Genomic DNA, 17,092 nt, shown 5'->3' with positions numbered 1-17,092 from the left:
ATGCCAAAAACAGAGTAAAGAAAGGGGGGAAAAACATTGTCTATAGTAGTTTACTCAATGGGAATAGCAGTTCGGTACAGTTTGGCAGATTGGCATGTATTGCCAAAAGTGATATGATTGAGAGATTTGTAGTCTCATGATCAAAAGGGGAGGGGGGTCATGCGGCCCTGCCCCACAGCCTAAATATGCCAGTGCAGATGTGTTACAAGCTGATAATGTTATTTTCCAGTGATGGTCATTATGACTGTATCACTGTCCACATTAGGTACCTGAACAGAAAAGAACCCAAAGAGCATATATAGAAATGTTTTAAGCATTACATGACGGTTACATGGAAAACTCCTGAACAACACATACCTATTAATGATTACATATTAGTTACATGGGAAATCTCAAAAACATATACATAATATTAAGGATTATATAGTAATCACTGCATTCATGGTAAGTACATATTTAAATATTTTTACTAATGCAAACAGAGGATATGTGAGACCAGATACAGTTATGGTAATGATACCTTGGTGTTCATAGTTAAATCAAGTAAACAAATAGACAACATTTAGTTGTATCTGTATTGCATGGTATTTAAAATGGAAAAAAGTAAATGAAATATATTTTTCTTTGGTAACAAATACAGAGTATAAGAAAACTGGTAGGTGGTGTTTGCTAGTTTTCATAAGACAGAGCAAGTGTAGGACTCCCTTTGATGATGATGTTTGGGAGCGGACAGTGTAGTTTATTAGTGATTAGTAATAAAGGTATCCTGTTTAAGTACTGGTGGGTGACACGATGGTGAACAATGATTGGCAAGTTATTTCACATTTTTGACAGGATGGAAAATAAAGTTTATATATGTTATTAAGTAGCAAAGGCGCTATTTTAAAAGGGATGCATGTAGAATTCCTGCACAATGTAACAGTAGTATAAGTTACTGTGCATCTCTTGTACCCATAGTTGGATTGCAGTGAACATTCTTGAGAATATGTGTCCTTTGCTCAAATCAATACTGCAACACATTTCATTTCTCATCCTGCCTCAGAGGCACCTGTCTTTGTACTCCACTGGAAGGCAGAGGGCAGTTTCAGGGGAACTGAAATGAGCTGATATGCTCTGTCTGTACAACAACAGCTGGACTGAAGTGAATGGATTCCCTACTGTGGAGCATTGTGGTGCATTTATTACAGAGGCGCAGGGTCAGTATTATGAAAAGAATGGTTTCACAGTGGGGAGGATTTGTGTCAAGCAAATGATTTCTTACCTGTGTTATGAGATGTAGCTCAAGGTAAGGCAAAGAGTGTCACCTCTCTGATTTCACTAATCACTTCCATTCACCTACTTCACAGGCAGCTGATAATCTATATTGGACTATAGATAAGAAGGGTGGGGGTGTGCTAAGTGTCAGACTGGTAAAAAGGCAGGAAGCAGATAGATGCTTAGTAACAATGACTGAGAACCTAAGAATTATTAGAGGAGAGCTATCTCAGAGGTTTTTCAAAGTATCCTTTCCGTTTGTTTTGCCAATCAGAGAAACCAGTTCTGGGCATTTTCCATTTCTCATACCACAGAACAACAGTGGAGAAAGGTTTGCTCTTTTATGGATGATCCAAAAATCTGCACAAAATGCACTTTGTACAAAGGATGAGAAGCTGTATGTATGAAAGTATTTGCAAACATGACATGGGTTAAGGAGTAGCAATTAAGTTCTTGGTCATGAAATCCTAAAGTAGACATCCAAGACATTAAAATATGGGTCCACTCTTAAGGTGACATCAGGTGTCTACCAAGCAATTTGATGCTGTCAGACAGTCAGGAAGTGCAGTGTGAAAAATGCAGCACTGGCATACAAGGACTGTTTCGAAGACACAGATGTCGTCTCTGGAATTATTGACTATATAGCTCCCAGCAGAATTAGATCTGTGGGCCTTCAGCACCATTCATTAAATGATGAGTCCTCTTTGTCTAGTCTTTACTTGGCTTTATTGATTGTGGTTTATTTTCCCATAATTGTATATTTTTTCCAGATCCGGTACATGTGCACTTTTAAGTTTCAAGGACTTCACTTAACAGAAGATGGGTGGGAAAAAAAATGTTAACTCACAGGGTGTTCTTCCCGTTATGCTCAGTGTTGCTGAAATGCTTCTCCATAACTGCAGAAATGATAATGCAGGACCATGCTGTTTTAAATTAAAAATGTTAAAAGGACTTGAACTACATAGGTAGCCCACTGCAGCTGAGGTCCCAGTGACTGCAGGTGACATTTATTCTGCAAATGTCTCTCTTATACAGTCAAGTTCTGAATACCGTACTGCTCTAGGCGTGTCTGTACAGGATACTATGACAAATGCAGTGTACAAAAGGAAAATGGTGGCATGTGAAGGCTGTGTTTATACTTATGGTGTCTAAATTTTGTCACCCAGCACAGAAAATGTGCGCATCCATTCTACTTGCTCCTTTTGATTATAGGTGCATGAATCTTAAAGATAACCAGGGATGTAAACCTATCAGTAGCCCATACATATTCTGATACTTCAGACCTGAATACTATAAGGAAACCAGGAAAAGTATTTGAATATGATGCATTCCCTATACCTGCATGTCCTAGATTATAGAGGGGTGTAATGAAGCAATTCCTTGCTGCAGAGTAAGAGATGTGTAACTGCAGTCTGCTGCAAGATTTTAGTTGTGGTCTTAGCAGAGGGGATACACATAACACCAAATGTCTGAACCTGCGGTTCCTCTCGTACGGAGTAGGATTACTGTTGCAACAACACATCATCAGTAGGTTAAAACTAACCTGTCTCATGATGGTATAACCCCAGCTCGTGTTTCTTATTACTGGGTGAACAATCCAGCGTTTGGTGAATTCTGCTTCATAATGATTGGAAGAACCGACACTGAAGGATCAAAAAGAGACATTGCTATAAATGCTTGGCCACCACAAGTCAGTTATCCCTGTGGTAACTTTTCTGACACCTCCTGCTTAAAACCCAAAAAGCCAGAAGGATCGTGAGGCCCCGCTTTCACGGTCTGTATTCATACTGAAAATCAAGATCAAGTGAGCTTTTGCCCTTCTGCTCCACAGGAGGTTTCTGTCCTCCCTGAGCTCACCTTAGGACACCTGCATTACTCTTTGACAGGTGTACTGCCCCAGTCAAACTCCCCACCTGACACTGTTCCCAGAGAAGGTGAAACGTTTCAAGTACTCTTAGTGCATGCACACTGGTTGTTAAAGTCAAAATAGCAATTTCTGAAGTTAAAATGTGAGCCACTTATGGAGATGCAAAGAAACATTTTTTTTTACAGAAAGGAAGGTGGGTGACTTGAATAGCCTTTCTGTATATTTTGAAGGGTAAGCAGCTGATGTAATTTAGTATTGCATGCAGCAGACACAACACAAGCCAATAGCATTCAGGAATGCATGAAACGAGTGAAAGGTAAGCCTTCTTCAGCTGCAGGAAAAGAATAATAGGCTGGCTAATCAGAATCTACACCTCTTCTTTACGTAAGGAATTAGGCTGGTTGATGAACCAAGTGGTTCTTTGACTACAGTCCACATTTGTGTAATACTTGGAGCACAATGATTATTTTCCAAATTTGAGAAAAAAAAATCTTGTTATAGCAAGGCTTGTATGTATGAACCATATTTAGGAGTCTGTTGCAGGCACCACATAGCTGTATTGGAAACCAACAGCTAGCTTTGATCGTTGTAGTTCACTTTACATTGCCAAACAAATAACAGACATTGGCAAACTGCTTGATAGCTTGGATGAGGGATAAATCCCTGACAACAACATTGAAATCCTGAGATTGATCAAAGCCTCGGGTATTGGAAGAGCGAGATGGAATTCCTGGGAGTGAATGGCCGATGGCAGCTCACCCATTCTGTGGGGGCAGCCTAACTCGATGCACTATAGGCACCTAGTAAAGGGAATGGTTCATTGGCAGTTACTAAGCATACACTGTAGGAGATCTTTGAGATGACTAGCTAGTTTCCCAGTTGCCCAAAGCACAAACTGGTTAAATGACTTGCTCAGGATCAAACAGCAGGCAAATGAAGTCTGAGGGAATCAAACCCTGCACCACAGAAGCAATTCATTAACAAGTCAGACTTAATCCATTGCCCTAACCTCAGCAATAGCATGGTAAAGATACATAAAAACAATAAAAAAACACTAGGTTGATAGGACATGTGGCAGCACAGATTGTGGGGTAGTATTTAAAGCTGATAGACACTTTATGTTCTGATTTTATAACTTCTGCTACAATCAGGTAGATAACTCTCCACATATTACAAAGAATTACAATTGGGTCTGCAATCATAACCATTTGTTAATGGGTTCTCAAAATGGATTCAAGAAATTCACCTCCCAGGCTTTAATATCAAGGTGAATTTCAAGTTCATTTTGAGAACATATTGGTTAGTGTTGTTGCCTTACAGCAAGAGGTTCTCCTGTTCGATTCTCGGCTGGAGCACCTTCTGTGTGGAGTCTGCATGTCCTCCCCGCGTTCGAGTGATGTTAAAGACATGCAGATAGGTGTGTGCGTGAATGGGTGTGCCTTCTTTGAAGGTTGGGCGTTGGGCTGGCAACTCAGCACTGTAAAAATCCACTGCCAATCATTAGCGGACCGGAGTTCCACTGTGGCGACCCCTAACCGGGAAAAGCCGAAAGACTTTGCTTTATTAAGAAATTGGTTATGATCAGTAATGTGATAATCCTTTGTACTTTTACTGGTCATGGGTGATAATAGAACTTATGGCAGTTTTCTGTAGACACATTTTATGGCTGGTGGTTCTTTCTCTTCCCCAGCATCAAATATGAAATAACTACAATATATATATATATATATATATATATATATACATGAAGTCCTAGCTGATTTGCCAAACAGGAGGGTAGGAACAGAAGCCTGGACTGAAAATTAGACTAGAAATCTTCCCAGGGCCATCAGAGTGATGTTTGTTATAATGCTAGAATAGTGCAGCTTAGGGGTTTGTTCTCTGTTTAAAAAAAATTTAAGGACGGAGTGAAATCAAGGCTGTGACCTGCTAATATACCTTATTGTTTAGTTCTTAGTTAATTCCTTCAGTCCCCATTTGCCTGTTGTGTGAGTTTGTGCAAGTCACTTAACCAGAGTACCTTTAAGTCACCCCCTGAAAAGAGACATTTTGTGGTTATGGGGTTTACACAGAAAAATGAATAACAAAGGAAAATAATTATATACTAAACTATGCTGCTATCATTGAATAAGTAGAAATCACTACAGCAACTTGTTTCTGTGTCCCTGCTATACATGTTTTCATCTCTAGTTAAAAACGTACAACTTTTTCATCTTTTAGGATCTCTTGATGACTTCTTTGGATATGCTGAAATTGGAAAAAATTGAGTTTAGTGGCATAAGAGGAAAAGGTCTCAGTCAGCAAGTATTTGAGATGTATGAAGAATTCCAAGAAGTGTATAAAGTGTTATCAGAGCGTACCTATGACTGTCTGGACACTGCTAATGCGGTAAGATTTTTGTGTTACAGTACATGTTATACATACAGGTATGGAATTGAACATTTTGAACAGTTAAATCAGTTTTATGTTAAAAACGTGACTAATTATAGTGCAACTGCATGGTGATTGCAACAGTCATTTATTTACATTATGTAAACTGGAAACTGTTTTAATGACAAACAGAGTAGCAAATAGACCAATAACTAAACACTTTCACCTTGGATTCCACTGGCATCATCAGAATTGTAAAAAAAAAGCCCAACTTAACAGCTTAAGTACCCTCATAGGCGAAATAAACAACCAATCACATTCTTTCATGCAATTAATACAGAACACTAAATAATTTACATATTTAAAGACATATCAAGATTTTTAAAACAATAAGTCATAAAAATAGTAAAAAGCACTAGATACATTTTAAAATGCATTTTTGACACAGCAAACACCTAAGTCAAAATGTAAATAACATCACTTATCAGACTTTTTAATTCCAGAAGTAGGACATGAAAAACTGATATTAATTCAAATTAAACAGACCCTTTGTTTCAATATAGGGGCCAGCGATATACTATCATTAAGTCCTGGTGAAACATTGGCATGACTGTACTGGAGGAGATGCTCCTGGGGAAAGAAGCTCCTGTATTGGTGGGTGCCTCCTTCTCTTGTGGTCCTGGGGTGCTCTTTGTTTCGTCACATTGGTTTCAGGTCCCTGTGTCAAAAAATCCATAGTCCTTCAGCACTCTGTTAAAAAGAAGACCAGTACTTAGTTCAGTTCTATTTGGAAGTTTCTTTATTGGCAGATGAGCGCTGCTTAGATGACTAAGTATAAGTGGTTTAGACAGAGCTTTTTATTATAATTTTATAGGGAGAGTCCAGGGTTGTCACCTCCCATTATGTCATATAGGGCATGTAGGGGGAGGATTAACTTTATTGAAAACCCCTATGATGTCGTGGTGGGTTTGACCCTGTGTGCTTGTGGATGGGTATCCAACCAAAAGTGCCATGATTTAAAATTACATATGGTTGTAGAGAACCTGTTCTAATTGAAAACATCATATTTATACAGTATTTACTGTATCACCCTTTATTTTAAAATGACATATGATGGTCACCCAAATTTAAAATATCCATAAGACATAGGTTTCTTAGTGGTGATGTCTTGTTGAAGCTCTCTGATTTGTGGATATCATTCTAATTCTTCAATTATTTTTTTTAATATGTAAAAACAAAAGCTGGGCATCAAGTCGTGTTGTGCTTTCACCGCATCGTCATCACATCTGCCAAAGAATTGCATTGTATGTTTGTTTGAAGTTGCTAATGTTTTTACTTAAAAAAATAGTTGTATTTCTTTTTAGGAGTTGGGAGTTTGTGGGTTGAATTCTGTGTTACTTACATTAAAGTCCTTACATTAAATGCTTCACGTGTAAGCCTTAGGAACAGTGCTTTTAAATATGTATTTTTATGTAAGGCATAATTTATGGTTCAAGCATCGTTTTCTAAATGTTTTTTAAGGGGAGGGGGGTAGGGTGGTTGAAAATGGTGGCTTGTTAGCATCTAAATTGGGTAAAAAAATGCTCCTTAAGACCTGAACAGTGTTAGGCAGCAGTTAGTTTCAGTTATGTTGTCTAAGTTGTAAGGTATCCCCACTGAAGTCAGTGATCATTTAGAATGCAATCCTACCTATGGTGCCATGTATAAGTTATGCCTATGCATTTGCATAGGGCTGGCAATGCATAATGACTGTCCAAATTATTATCACTGTAACCATATAGTGGAGGAAGTTAGCCTGGGGAAACCCATATAGATTTCCATCATTTTCGGTATAGCCTGATTCCCCTGGAGTGCACCATAAACGTAGTGTGTATGGCCCTGGGGAGTTTGAGGTAATTATTTTTTTTTTGTGATGTTTAGGATCACTGTGGGACCGTGTGGGGCTGATCAGCAATGGTTCCCTAAGTCCTGATAGAGGTCCAAATACATGGTTACATGTAGTGGTTTACCTCTGAGGTGATTTGATTAAAATGCAAGGTTTGAAGCTTGCATCTGGTTAAAGAAAATATGCATTGAAAATGATGGGGTAGTGGGACTGTGTTTTGTTAAAAATGTGCTTAACAAAACTGATAACACATATGTCCTTATTGTTGTTGGGGGCCAGGAATGTAAGCAAGTGGAATAATTCCAAGCTTTTTATATAAATAAAAAAGACAGCTGTCTTGGGAGAGCCTCAGGGAGAGAGGGAGATTTAAACTTATGAGTTACTGTTTTTTGGATAAGGTTTCTACTGGCCTATAGTGCTATGAAGCAAGGGATTTTCATGAGGAGAGAAGCTGAACAAAGTCTGAAGTTATTTGGAACTATGGGGATGAAGTTTGGTTTCTTAAATTAGATATTTGATATTGCTTTGGAGCAGCTAGTGGTGGAGCTCCATGTTGGTTTGCCTTAACGGCTAATGTCAAGGATAGGAGGGGGATGGAAGTTCGATCAAGTGGCTGTGGGCTAACTGTCATGGTGGGGATGATGTCGTCTACATTACAATCTGGAGAAAGAGGGTTTGGGAACCCAAGTGGTCCAGAGTTGTGCCATAATAGTGGGATTTATAGAATTCCAGTGGACCCCAGCTGGAAATTCAAGGACCATAGTGCCATATCAATATTAAAGAAAATAAACATAAAATAACTTGAACTGTCCACAGTGAAGAGGCACTTTAAAGTGGTTATAAAGCCAGTGATGGTGTTGGTTGGTCTTATTTGGCAGTCTGTTGCCTCTTATTAAGAACACTAGGGCTTTGTGTTGGCAGGGGCCGAGAATGTGCGAGTGTGGAGATTTTTGGCCATTGTTTTGGGGAGTAGGAGATTGGAGATCCAACCCTGTAGCTGTGAACTAACGGTCATTGTTGGGCTGATATAGTCTTTGTTCCAAATTAGTCAACAGGAGGGTTTGGTAACCCTCATGGTATAGAGTTATGTCATAACAGGAGGATTTATAAAATACTAACAAACCCCAGCCAGAAATTCAAGAACCAGGGTGAAAAATAAATACCAGTAAAAATAAAAATTAAATATGGATTGAAATAAATTAAAATAAGCTGAACTGCCCCAAGTAAAAATGAGCTTGAAAGGGGTTATAAACCAGGCAGTGGTGTAAGTTGATCGGACATGGCAGTTTATTACGTCTCACTGAGAATTCTAGTGCCGTCACCTTGTTGGGGGGCGGGGGGATGTCCAAGAGAGCCGAGAAAACACCATCTTCAGCTGTAAGGTGGGGCCTGAGATCTTCTTAGCAAAAATGAAGGAAGCTGAGATATCCTAACTACATTATAAAAAACTAGGACCCTCTTCATAGAGTATGTATAAACCCTATTGCTCAAATGTTCAAATACTGAGATATCTTTAAAGGACACTAGCTGAGATACCAAAAACTAAGATATCATGAAATTATAAAACTCAAGAATTTAAAAATATGACAATATAAGGAATACACACTATTGCTGAAATTATTATATAATAATCAGAAAATATCAGAAAACAGACAATTGTCAAAGCTTTGACATTAAGGTAAAAGGTGTCCAGGAAGGTGTAAAAGGAGCCATAATTTTGTTAATACTAAGTTATAATTATAGTAAGACCAGTGGTTGCCTTTTATTAGGGGATCTTGCTGGTAGTGTTGACGTAGACCTAACTGGTCTTGTTAGTGGAATCTTTTATGGTCCAGTTTCTATAAGTTTAAGATATTGTTGATGGATTCTGTGGAGTTTAAACCTGAAGTTTTCCTAGCGTGCTTCTTCATTTAACCCTCAGTGACTCCCAGAGATACTGAGGTTCCAAACTTACCACAACCTAGACAAGGACTGAGCCATTTATCTTTTTATTTGTGCTCCCGATTGTTGACATAAGTGATTAACAGCTATGCCCACTCATTGTGGACTGCTGAACATAAAGCTAACTGGACTAAAAGGAAATTGTCTGACATTTTACCTAACATTAATTTCACTTCTTCTTCTAATGTGATAGTTAAAATGCATGATTAAGTATTTCCTTCTGGTCTGAGTGACGGAGGCAGTTTAAAGTGCATACATCTGCACCCAAGTTATTTTCATATTTTAAGTTCAGTAACTAGCTGTGCTGTCTAGGTGTACTTGTCGTTTTTGTTCTGTTCCTGGCTGGGATGCCTTGTGTGAAGAATCTTCTAGGTCATCCTTGTGCATGCATTAGTTTTCACCATAGCCTCCCAGCTCCTGATACATTTCAAAAATGTAGCAGGTGGATAGATGTGGTTGAGAACTGCATAATGGTTAAGGAATTTATCTAACAGACAGAAGGTACAAGGTTTGATTTCTCATCCTGAGATTCTTGTCTAGGCTTAAAAGGCCCCCCCTGTGGTCATTATTTAGTTTTATTTATTTATTTATTTATTTATTTTACATTTGTTTATTGGGGAAGTCCAGCTGGACAAACTGTCCTATTTCAGGTGAGGCCTGGGGAGAAAAGCTCCTCATTAATACATAGAGAATTCAAATACATATTGATAGCTTAGGCAATAGCCTAGTAATCACCTATGAACTGATGATGTCCTTTTATATCACTGTTGCAGTATTCTTCATAGAAGGGATATCCTTCTTAGGGCAGCCTGACACTCAGGCAGTATGAAAAAGCCTAAAAAATATATTGTATGTGCCATACGTCACATTTATGCTCACTGCAAAGAACGAAGGGCATGAAAGGGACATATGGATGCAACTACCTGGAACTTTTGCCACCACTTCAAACACTATTTTTGCCAGTTGATCTGAATGCCTTGCTGCTGCTGTACTGAATATTTAGCAGGACCAGATAAGTGCCCCATTTTTTTTTTTTTTACTTTTCTTGGTCTTTTATTTTATTTTACTACCTGGAGTTCATGCCATAGAGGAAAGGAAAATGTTAGTGTGAGAGGCAGATTCCCAAAAGAATCATCATGAATAGTGTATTTTTTGTTTGGGTGTTTCCCATGACCATACCTTTTGTAGTATCTGTAAGACATTTGTGCCTAAGATACTAACAACCCATTTGTCTTCCCTGCCCATTTATCTTGGAAACCAGTGACTTAAACAGTTAGCCCAGGGTACCATGGCAGAATCCTTTAACCCTAAGATCCTCCTGCTAGGGAAAAGGAAGGCCATGAAGTCTCAGTCAGATTCTTTAGCTGTCCAGCCTCCACTGGATGTCCCTCTAGAAGCAGGTAATAGCTCTGTAGGTCATTTGGTGTCTACATTGGATTCCTCTGCTGCAACCCCACTGGAAGCCATAGATCCATCTTTTTACACGTCCTCTGAGGGTTTGCAGGCATCTACTCCAGATGTCAAAGGGGAACTGCAGTTGATTATATCTGGGGGTCCTAGAGAGATTCCACAGGTATTGTTTGGGAGGAAGGTTCTGAGTTCTCTTATTGAATCTTGCCAAGGGTTGGAACCTCCAGTATTTGTTAGGGATGATGTTCCTTCTAAGGAAAGACAAAAACTGAAGCATGTTTTGGTCTGTTCTATCTAGTGAATGGCAGGAGTTTACTCAGGGTTTGTTTTTTGCTTTAATGGCCCTAAAGCCTTCACAAGGGATTTCAGTACCTGCTCCTCTTTGGGCCTCTACCCCTTTGAAACAGCTTAGGGAATCAGATTCCTTGAATGACGATTCATCATCTGGTTGAGGGGTCTTTATCCTATTCTTCACAGAGGCATTTGATTTTGGCTTATGGTTCTGATGAAGAGAAGTCTGTTAGCCTTGAGTCATCTTTCAAGAAATTGTCCTTTGGGGGGCACAATTGCTAGATTAATGGAATTCTTTAAGTGGGATTCTTCTCATGTATCTGATATTCAGAGAAAATATTATGAGTTGCTTCAGATATATACTTCTAAACCATCGACAATTCTTCCTGTGTTGGCTGCCTTGTTAGATACTTTCATTGCTGCTTCCATGTCTCTTGATTCTCAGACTCCTGCTCCTAAGAGACCTGATAGGTTCTGTAAGGTTCCTGAGGACTGTCAATTTTTATTTAAAATGTCCTTCTGCTGATCCTGCTGTGGTATCAGTCTCTTCTGACAAATCTTGTAAACTTTTGCCCTCTTCCAAACTTTTGCCTTCTGATAAAGATAGTAGGGCAATGGAGAGGATTGTCAAGAAAGTTTATACTGCTTCTACTTTGACCTTTGGGGCTATTAATTACCAGACTCACATGACCAGGTATGCTCTGACTTTGATTGCTCAGGCTTGTCAGATTATATTTGTCCTCCCTAATTCTGAAGGCAAATATTCTGCCTTATCTTTTTTAGGTTTTGCTTCTCAAGCGGCTCACCACTCTGAGTAGCTATGATGCTGCTGATGCCTCTTTCAGAGCTGCAGCTTTTGGGTCCATCATAAGGCATTATTCTTGGCTTCATCTTCAGTCTGTACCTGAGGACATTAAGGCCAAGTTGTTGGATGCCCCTTTGGATAATACACATCTTTTTGGGGCTGCTGCTGTTGACATGTTTGAGTCTATTCAAGAGAAAGGCAGAGCCTTGCAAGACCTTAAACATATTTTTATCTTTGCTATACCTAAGTTCCACAGGAATTATCCTTCTAGGTCTGCTTTTGTTTGTGGGCAATCCCACCAGGCCTCTAAGGGGAGGAAGGGTGGGAGGTGGGCCACCTCTGCTAAGGCTTCTCAGATTTCTGTGGCCCAGAAGCAAGCCTTCTTTAACTGATAAGCCTGCTTATCTTTGGCAATACACCTCCCCTTCTTTTAGACCGGGTTCATTTGTCCCTTTTGCTCTCCCTTTGTCTTCCAAATTGGCACCTCATCACTTTAGACACTTGTTTTTTTTTTTTGTCATCTGTCAGGGTTAGTTCATGGTATGGAAATCACTCCCTTCTTTTTCATGGATTCCTCATCCTCATCTAGAGGAACTTCTTCATTTCCTAGAGGTTCTAGGGTCCCTGCTGAACCAAGAAAGCATTCAACCTGCCCCCCCTTCCCAAGTGGAAAGGGTTTTTTATTCCAGAATGTTCCTGGTTCCCGAAAGGAGGGCACTTGGGAGACTATATTTTGGATCTCTCCCAGGCTCAACACCTTTTTCGAGATACCTTCTTTTTGGATGCTTACTCTTCAAACTCTGTTTACTCTTTTATTACCCCAGGTGTTTATGGTATCCTTGGACCTGAAAGATGCTTACCTTTGTATCCCTATTCACCCTCTCTTCAGGAATTTTTTATGTTTCTCTGTGTCTTCCACTCATTTTCAGTTCTCTGCTTTACTGTTTGGCCTCTCTACTGCCCCAAGGGTATTCACAAAATGCCTAGCTCCTTTGACTGACTTCTGCAGGCTCCAAGGCATTCTGTTTTTTTTTCCTTATCTAGATGACCTGTTGTTTCAGATGCCTTCTCCCAGTCAATTGTTACAGGATCTGCAGCTCACCATCTCTCTTCTTCAGAGTCTGGGGTTTACTGTCAACTTCCAAAAGTCCATCCTGACTCCCTCTCCGGATCATTTGTATCTGGGATGCAGGATTCAGATGGTGCTAATGTTGACCTCTCTTTTACCACTAAAGGTACTGTTGCTGACCGCCTTCTTTCAGTCGTTTCTTCCTCTGAGAGCCATGCTAGCCAGGGAGTTTCTTTGTGCCCCGGCATTCATGGCCTTTTCTATTCCAATGCTTCCTCTTGCCAGACTGCATATGGGGGAGCTTCAGTGGTATCTCAGGTCAGTTTGGCTACAGCATAGTCATCCTCTGGATCTCAGTGTATCTCTTCTTCCCTGTCTCAAGAAGGAATTTGAGTGGTGGATTCAACTGTTTGCTCTCAGCCCAGGCTGGCCCTTTCAGCCTCCAGTCACTTTTCAAGAGTTGTTCACCAATGCCTCAGACATGGGGTGGGAGGCTTCTCTTGGTCATCTGAAAGTTCAAGGTCTTTAGCCTCCCCATCAGAAGTCAGACCATATCAACATCAAAGAGATGAGAGCTCTGATTATATGGACCTTCAGGTTTTTCACCCCATATTTTCTCCAGACTCCTTGAAAGTGTATGCAGATAACACTACAGTAATGTGGTATGTCAACCAGCAGGAGAGCATAAAATCTTACCTCCTCTACAGGATGGGGCTTCAAGCTTGGGAAGTGGCTTTCAGTAATCATTTAACTCTTTAGGCAATATGCATTCCTTCAGAGCACAATCTAATGGCAGAATCTCTGTGCAGGTCCAAAACACAGGCTCACAAATGGATGCTTCACAGAGAAGTGTTTCTATATATTGCCCATCAGAGGGGGTGTTCCTCAGGTAGATTTTTTTTTCTTCCCCTCTAAACAGGCAGCTTCCTCTCTTCTTTTCCAGAGTGTCACACCATTTAGCATGGAAGACAGGTGCCCTTTCCTTTTCTTGGAAGGAGATGTTTATTTATGCTTGCCCTCCTCTTCCTCAGCTTCCAAGAGTCCTACAAAAGATTCAGCTGAACTCCTCAAAACTCTTGCTAGTGACTCTGTTTTGGCTGAGACAGCACTGTTTCCCCCTCTTAATGCATCTGGCCGGGGACAATCATCACAAGTTACCTCACCATTTGGATCTCCTCATACAGGACAAGGGGGTCTCTCTTTCATCTCCAGTTGTCCACTCTGCAATTGACATTGTGGGTGATAGGGTTTTGATCTCTTTCAGGCACCTCTTTCCTGATGATATGCTCAGGACTTTACAGGAGGCAAGGGAACCCTCAATGAGAAAATCTTTTATGTCCAAATGGAAAAGATTTTTGATCTGGTGCCATGCATATAACCAGGACCCTTTTTCAGTGGGGGTCCCTCTGGTCCTCTCTTATTTGGTTGAGTTGCTCCAGTCTGGCTTAACCTATTCTTCTGTGTTCTGTGAAGGCCCATTTGTCAGCCATTTCTGCTTGTCTGCCCTTGAATCCTCGTTTTGAGATCAAACAACTTCTTTAAGGCATCCTGCATATTAGACCTCCAAGAAAACCTATTGCTCCTCTTTGGGACCATAATTTTGTTTGGAAAAATTAATTCAGGTTCCGTTGAGCCTGTAGCTTCTGCTTATTTGCAACATTGTACCTGGAAGACTGTTTTTTTTTTGCCAGATCTTCTGCTCAGAGGGTTTCTGAGCTCCAGGCCCTTATGGCCATTCCTCCTTTTTTGTTTTTCACAGGGCCAGGGTGGCCCTTCATACTAATCCTTCTTTTATAGTAATAAATGAGTTCTCCTTGAATTAGTAGGTAGAAATCCCTTTCTTTTTCCCATTCCCCTCAGTCTTCTAGTGAGTGAGTCCTGCATACCTTGGAATTTGCACAGACAGCTCGGGTATTATTTGGATAAAACTAGGACTATTTGTAAGTCTGATCAGCTTTTTGTTTCTTTTCATCCTAGGACCTTGGGTTTGGCTGTTTCTAAGTAAACCATATCCTCCTGGATACCTAAGGCCATTTCCTTTAGTTATTCTTTTCGTTGCAAATCTGTGTCTACTTCTGTTAGAGCCTCTTCTGGTGCCTACTTCAAGGGGATGGACACCAATTCCATCCTTGAAGCTGGCACTTGGTTCTTCAGTGCATACCTTTACTAGGTATTATGAGTTGGATATAATTTCTCAGGCCACAGCAGGTTTTGCTGAAATCATTTTATGTGGGTACGTTGAGGGCTCTTCTTAGCCTGCTACCTCCCATTCTGTTTCTTGAGCTTTTCCACTCTCCCTTATCTGAAGAATACTGCAACAGTGATATAGAAGAACATAGTACCTTTGTGTAAAATCTTATCATAAGAGTAGATGTCCTTCACTTCATGGTTGCAGTATTTGTTCCCTCCCTTCAACCACCTCTTGTTTGTTCTGCATTTTTTCCTTCTGGATGTGCATGGACTCCTTTGTCCTATGGTGACTGTTCTTTTCTGGGGTGATTCATTTCTAGGTAGTTGCATCCATACGTCCCTTTTATGCCCTCATTCTGTGTGGGGAGCATAAATGTGATGTATGGTGCATACAATATCTTTTTTTAGGCTTTTTCATACTGACTGAGTGTCGGGCTGCCCTGGACATGACATATTTTCTATGAAGAATACTGTGAGAGTGAAGAGAAGAACATCTACTGTTATGGTAAGATTTTACACGACTGTACTTTATGTTATTTTCCAAATTACCACAAGTCTGCATGAAGATCCATGTATGTGTTTGTCTATGTATCTGTGTGTCTTGCAATGGACTGGTGTCCCATTCAGGATTGATTCCTTGTTTTATGATCTTTTCTTGCTGGGATAATCTGGCAACCTGCAGTTCTGAGCAGGACTACTTGGGAAAAGAAAAAAGCATGTTACTCAAAGATGGAATGGAAAGAGGTAATGTTGGAAGAAGTTCCCATAGTATAATCCTTTTTATTTATTTCATACAAGATCATTTATTTATTTATTACAATTTTTTAAATGGGTAAGTGAGCTAGTCTACTGACTGTTTTAAGTCATGTCCCGGGCATATGAGATGCCAAATAATAACTAGATAACAGTAGTGACAAAAATGATGACTATAAAATGAGGATGTATTTACATATGGTTGGAAGTAAGGTGGTGAAACTGAAGAACAATCTGATGTAAGAAAAGATAAAGTTGGAGTACTATTGACATATAAACTTTAAGAAAATCTCTGTTTGGGAAAACAGAAGTTGCTATAAGGATGCATTATAAAATGGCTATATACACATTATCTCTACAGTTATATACACAAGATCAGTTGTTGGTTTAGCTGGAGCATTGTCTCCCATTTCAGGGTAAAAGCTAAATCAGTGATGGGACTAAGTCATTCATGGGCTAAAGCCGTGATGGATGCAGTTATCCCGCATCCCAAAAGCAATTACACTTTGTTTCCTCGTGTAAGTGTTCCTTCAGTAAGGTTTTGAAAGATTGTTGTTCTTGTATCTTTCGGCTTTTCCCAGTTAGGGGTCGCCACAGCGGAACTCCGGTCCGCTAATGATTGGCAGTAGATTTTTATGTGCCGAGTTGCCAGCCCTGACACACAACCTTCAATGAAAGTATGCCCGTTCACGCATGTCTTCACACAGAAGATGCTTTAGCTGAGAATCGAACAGGACAACATCTTACTGTGAAGCGACAACGCTACCGCAGCACCACCACCACAGTTTCTAAGGTTTTGAAAGATTGTAATATTTTTTATGTAATTTAGAAGGTTCTTCCAAACACCATGTCTTAATCTGAAGAAGGCAGTTTCACCAGTGGCATTTTTGATCTTGTGTCTAATCAGAAAACTAAAAATGTTATAATTTTCATTAGACTGGATTGGATATATCTTACTAATGTATTTTTATGAAATTTTAAATACTTCAGTTAAATAGTATTTCTAAGAAGGTAATCAAACATTTTGAGAACACTGAGATGAATGGCCCTAATGTAGCCTTCAGAAATGTTTTCAAGCCTTCTTTTATTGAAGTGACTGTCATTTTGAATTGTTGCTGTAGTCTCAGAGGACATACTAGTTATGTATTGGATGGTTAATTATTTTCATTGTGATGATAATATTGTAAATAATGCTTTATTTCAAAGTTAAGCCTTATGAAGTGTTATCCTACATGGGAGTACATGTTTTGTTTCTCA

The 17,092-nt window shown here is 39.7% G+C and overlaps 1 protein-coding gene across 1 annotated transcript in view; it reads left to right on the top strand.

Moving 5' to 3' along the window:
- The window catches only part of DNAH9 (dynein axonemal heavy chain 9), a 3,419,770-nt gene that overhangs the window by 434,173 nt on the left and 2,968,505 nt on the right, over positions 1 to 17,092 (top strand). Inside the window, exon 7 of the mRNA XM_044069722.1 lies at positions 5,342 to 5,509. Coding sequence (XP_043925657.1) covers positions 5,342 to 5,509 — 168 coding nt within the window. The remainder of the gene's footprint in view (positions 1 to 5,341; positions 5,510 to 17,092) is intronic.

Source organism: Protopterus annectens, chromosome 4.part0, assembly GCF_019279795.1.
Source record: "Protopterus annectens isolate FY-2018-M chromosome 4.part0, PAN1.0, whole genome shotgun sequence".
NCBI classification, from domain to species: Eukaryota; Metazoa; Chordata; order Ceratodontiformes; family Protopteridae; genus Protopterus; species Protopterus annectens.
The sequence above is the reverse complement of the archived record's forward strand: the minus strand, read 5'-3'. Positions and strand labels throughout refer to the sequence as shown.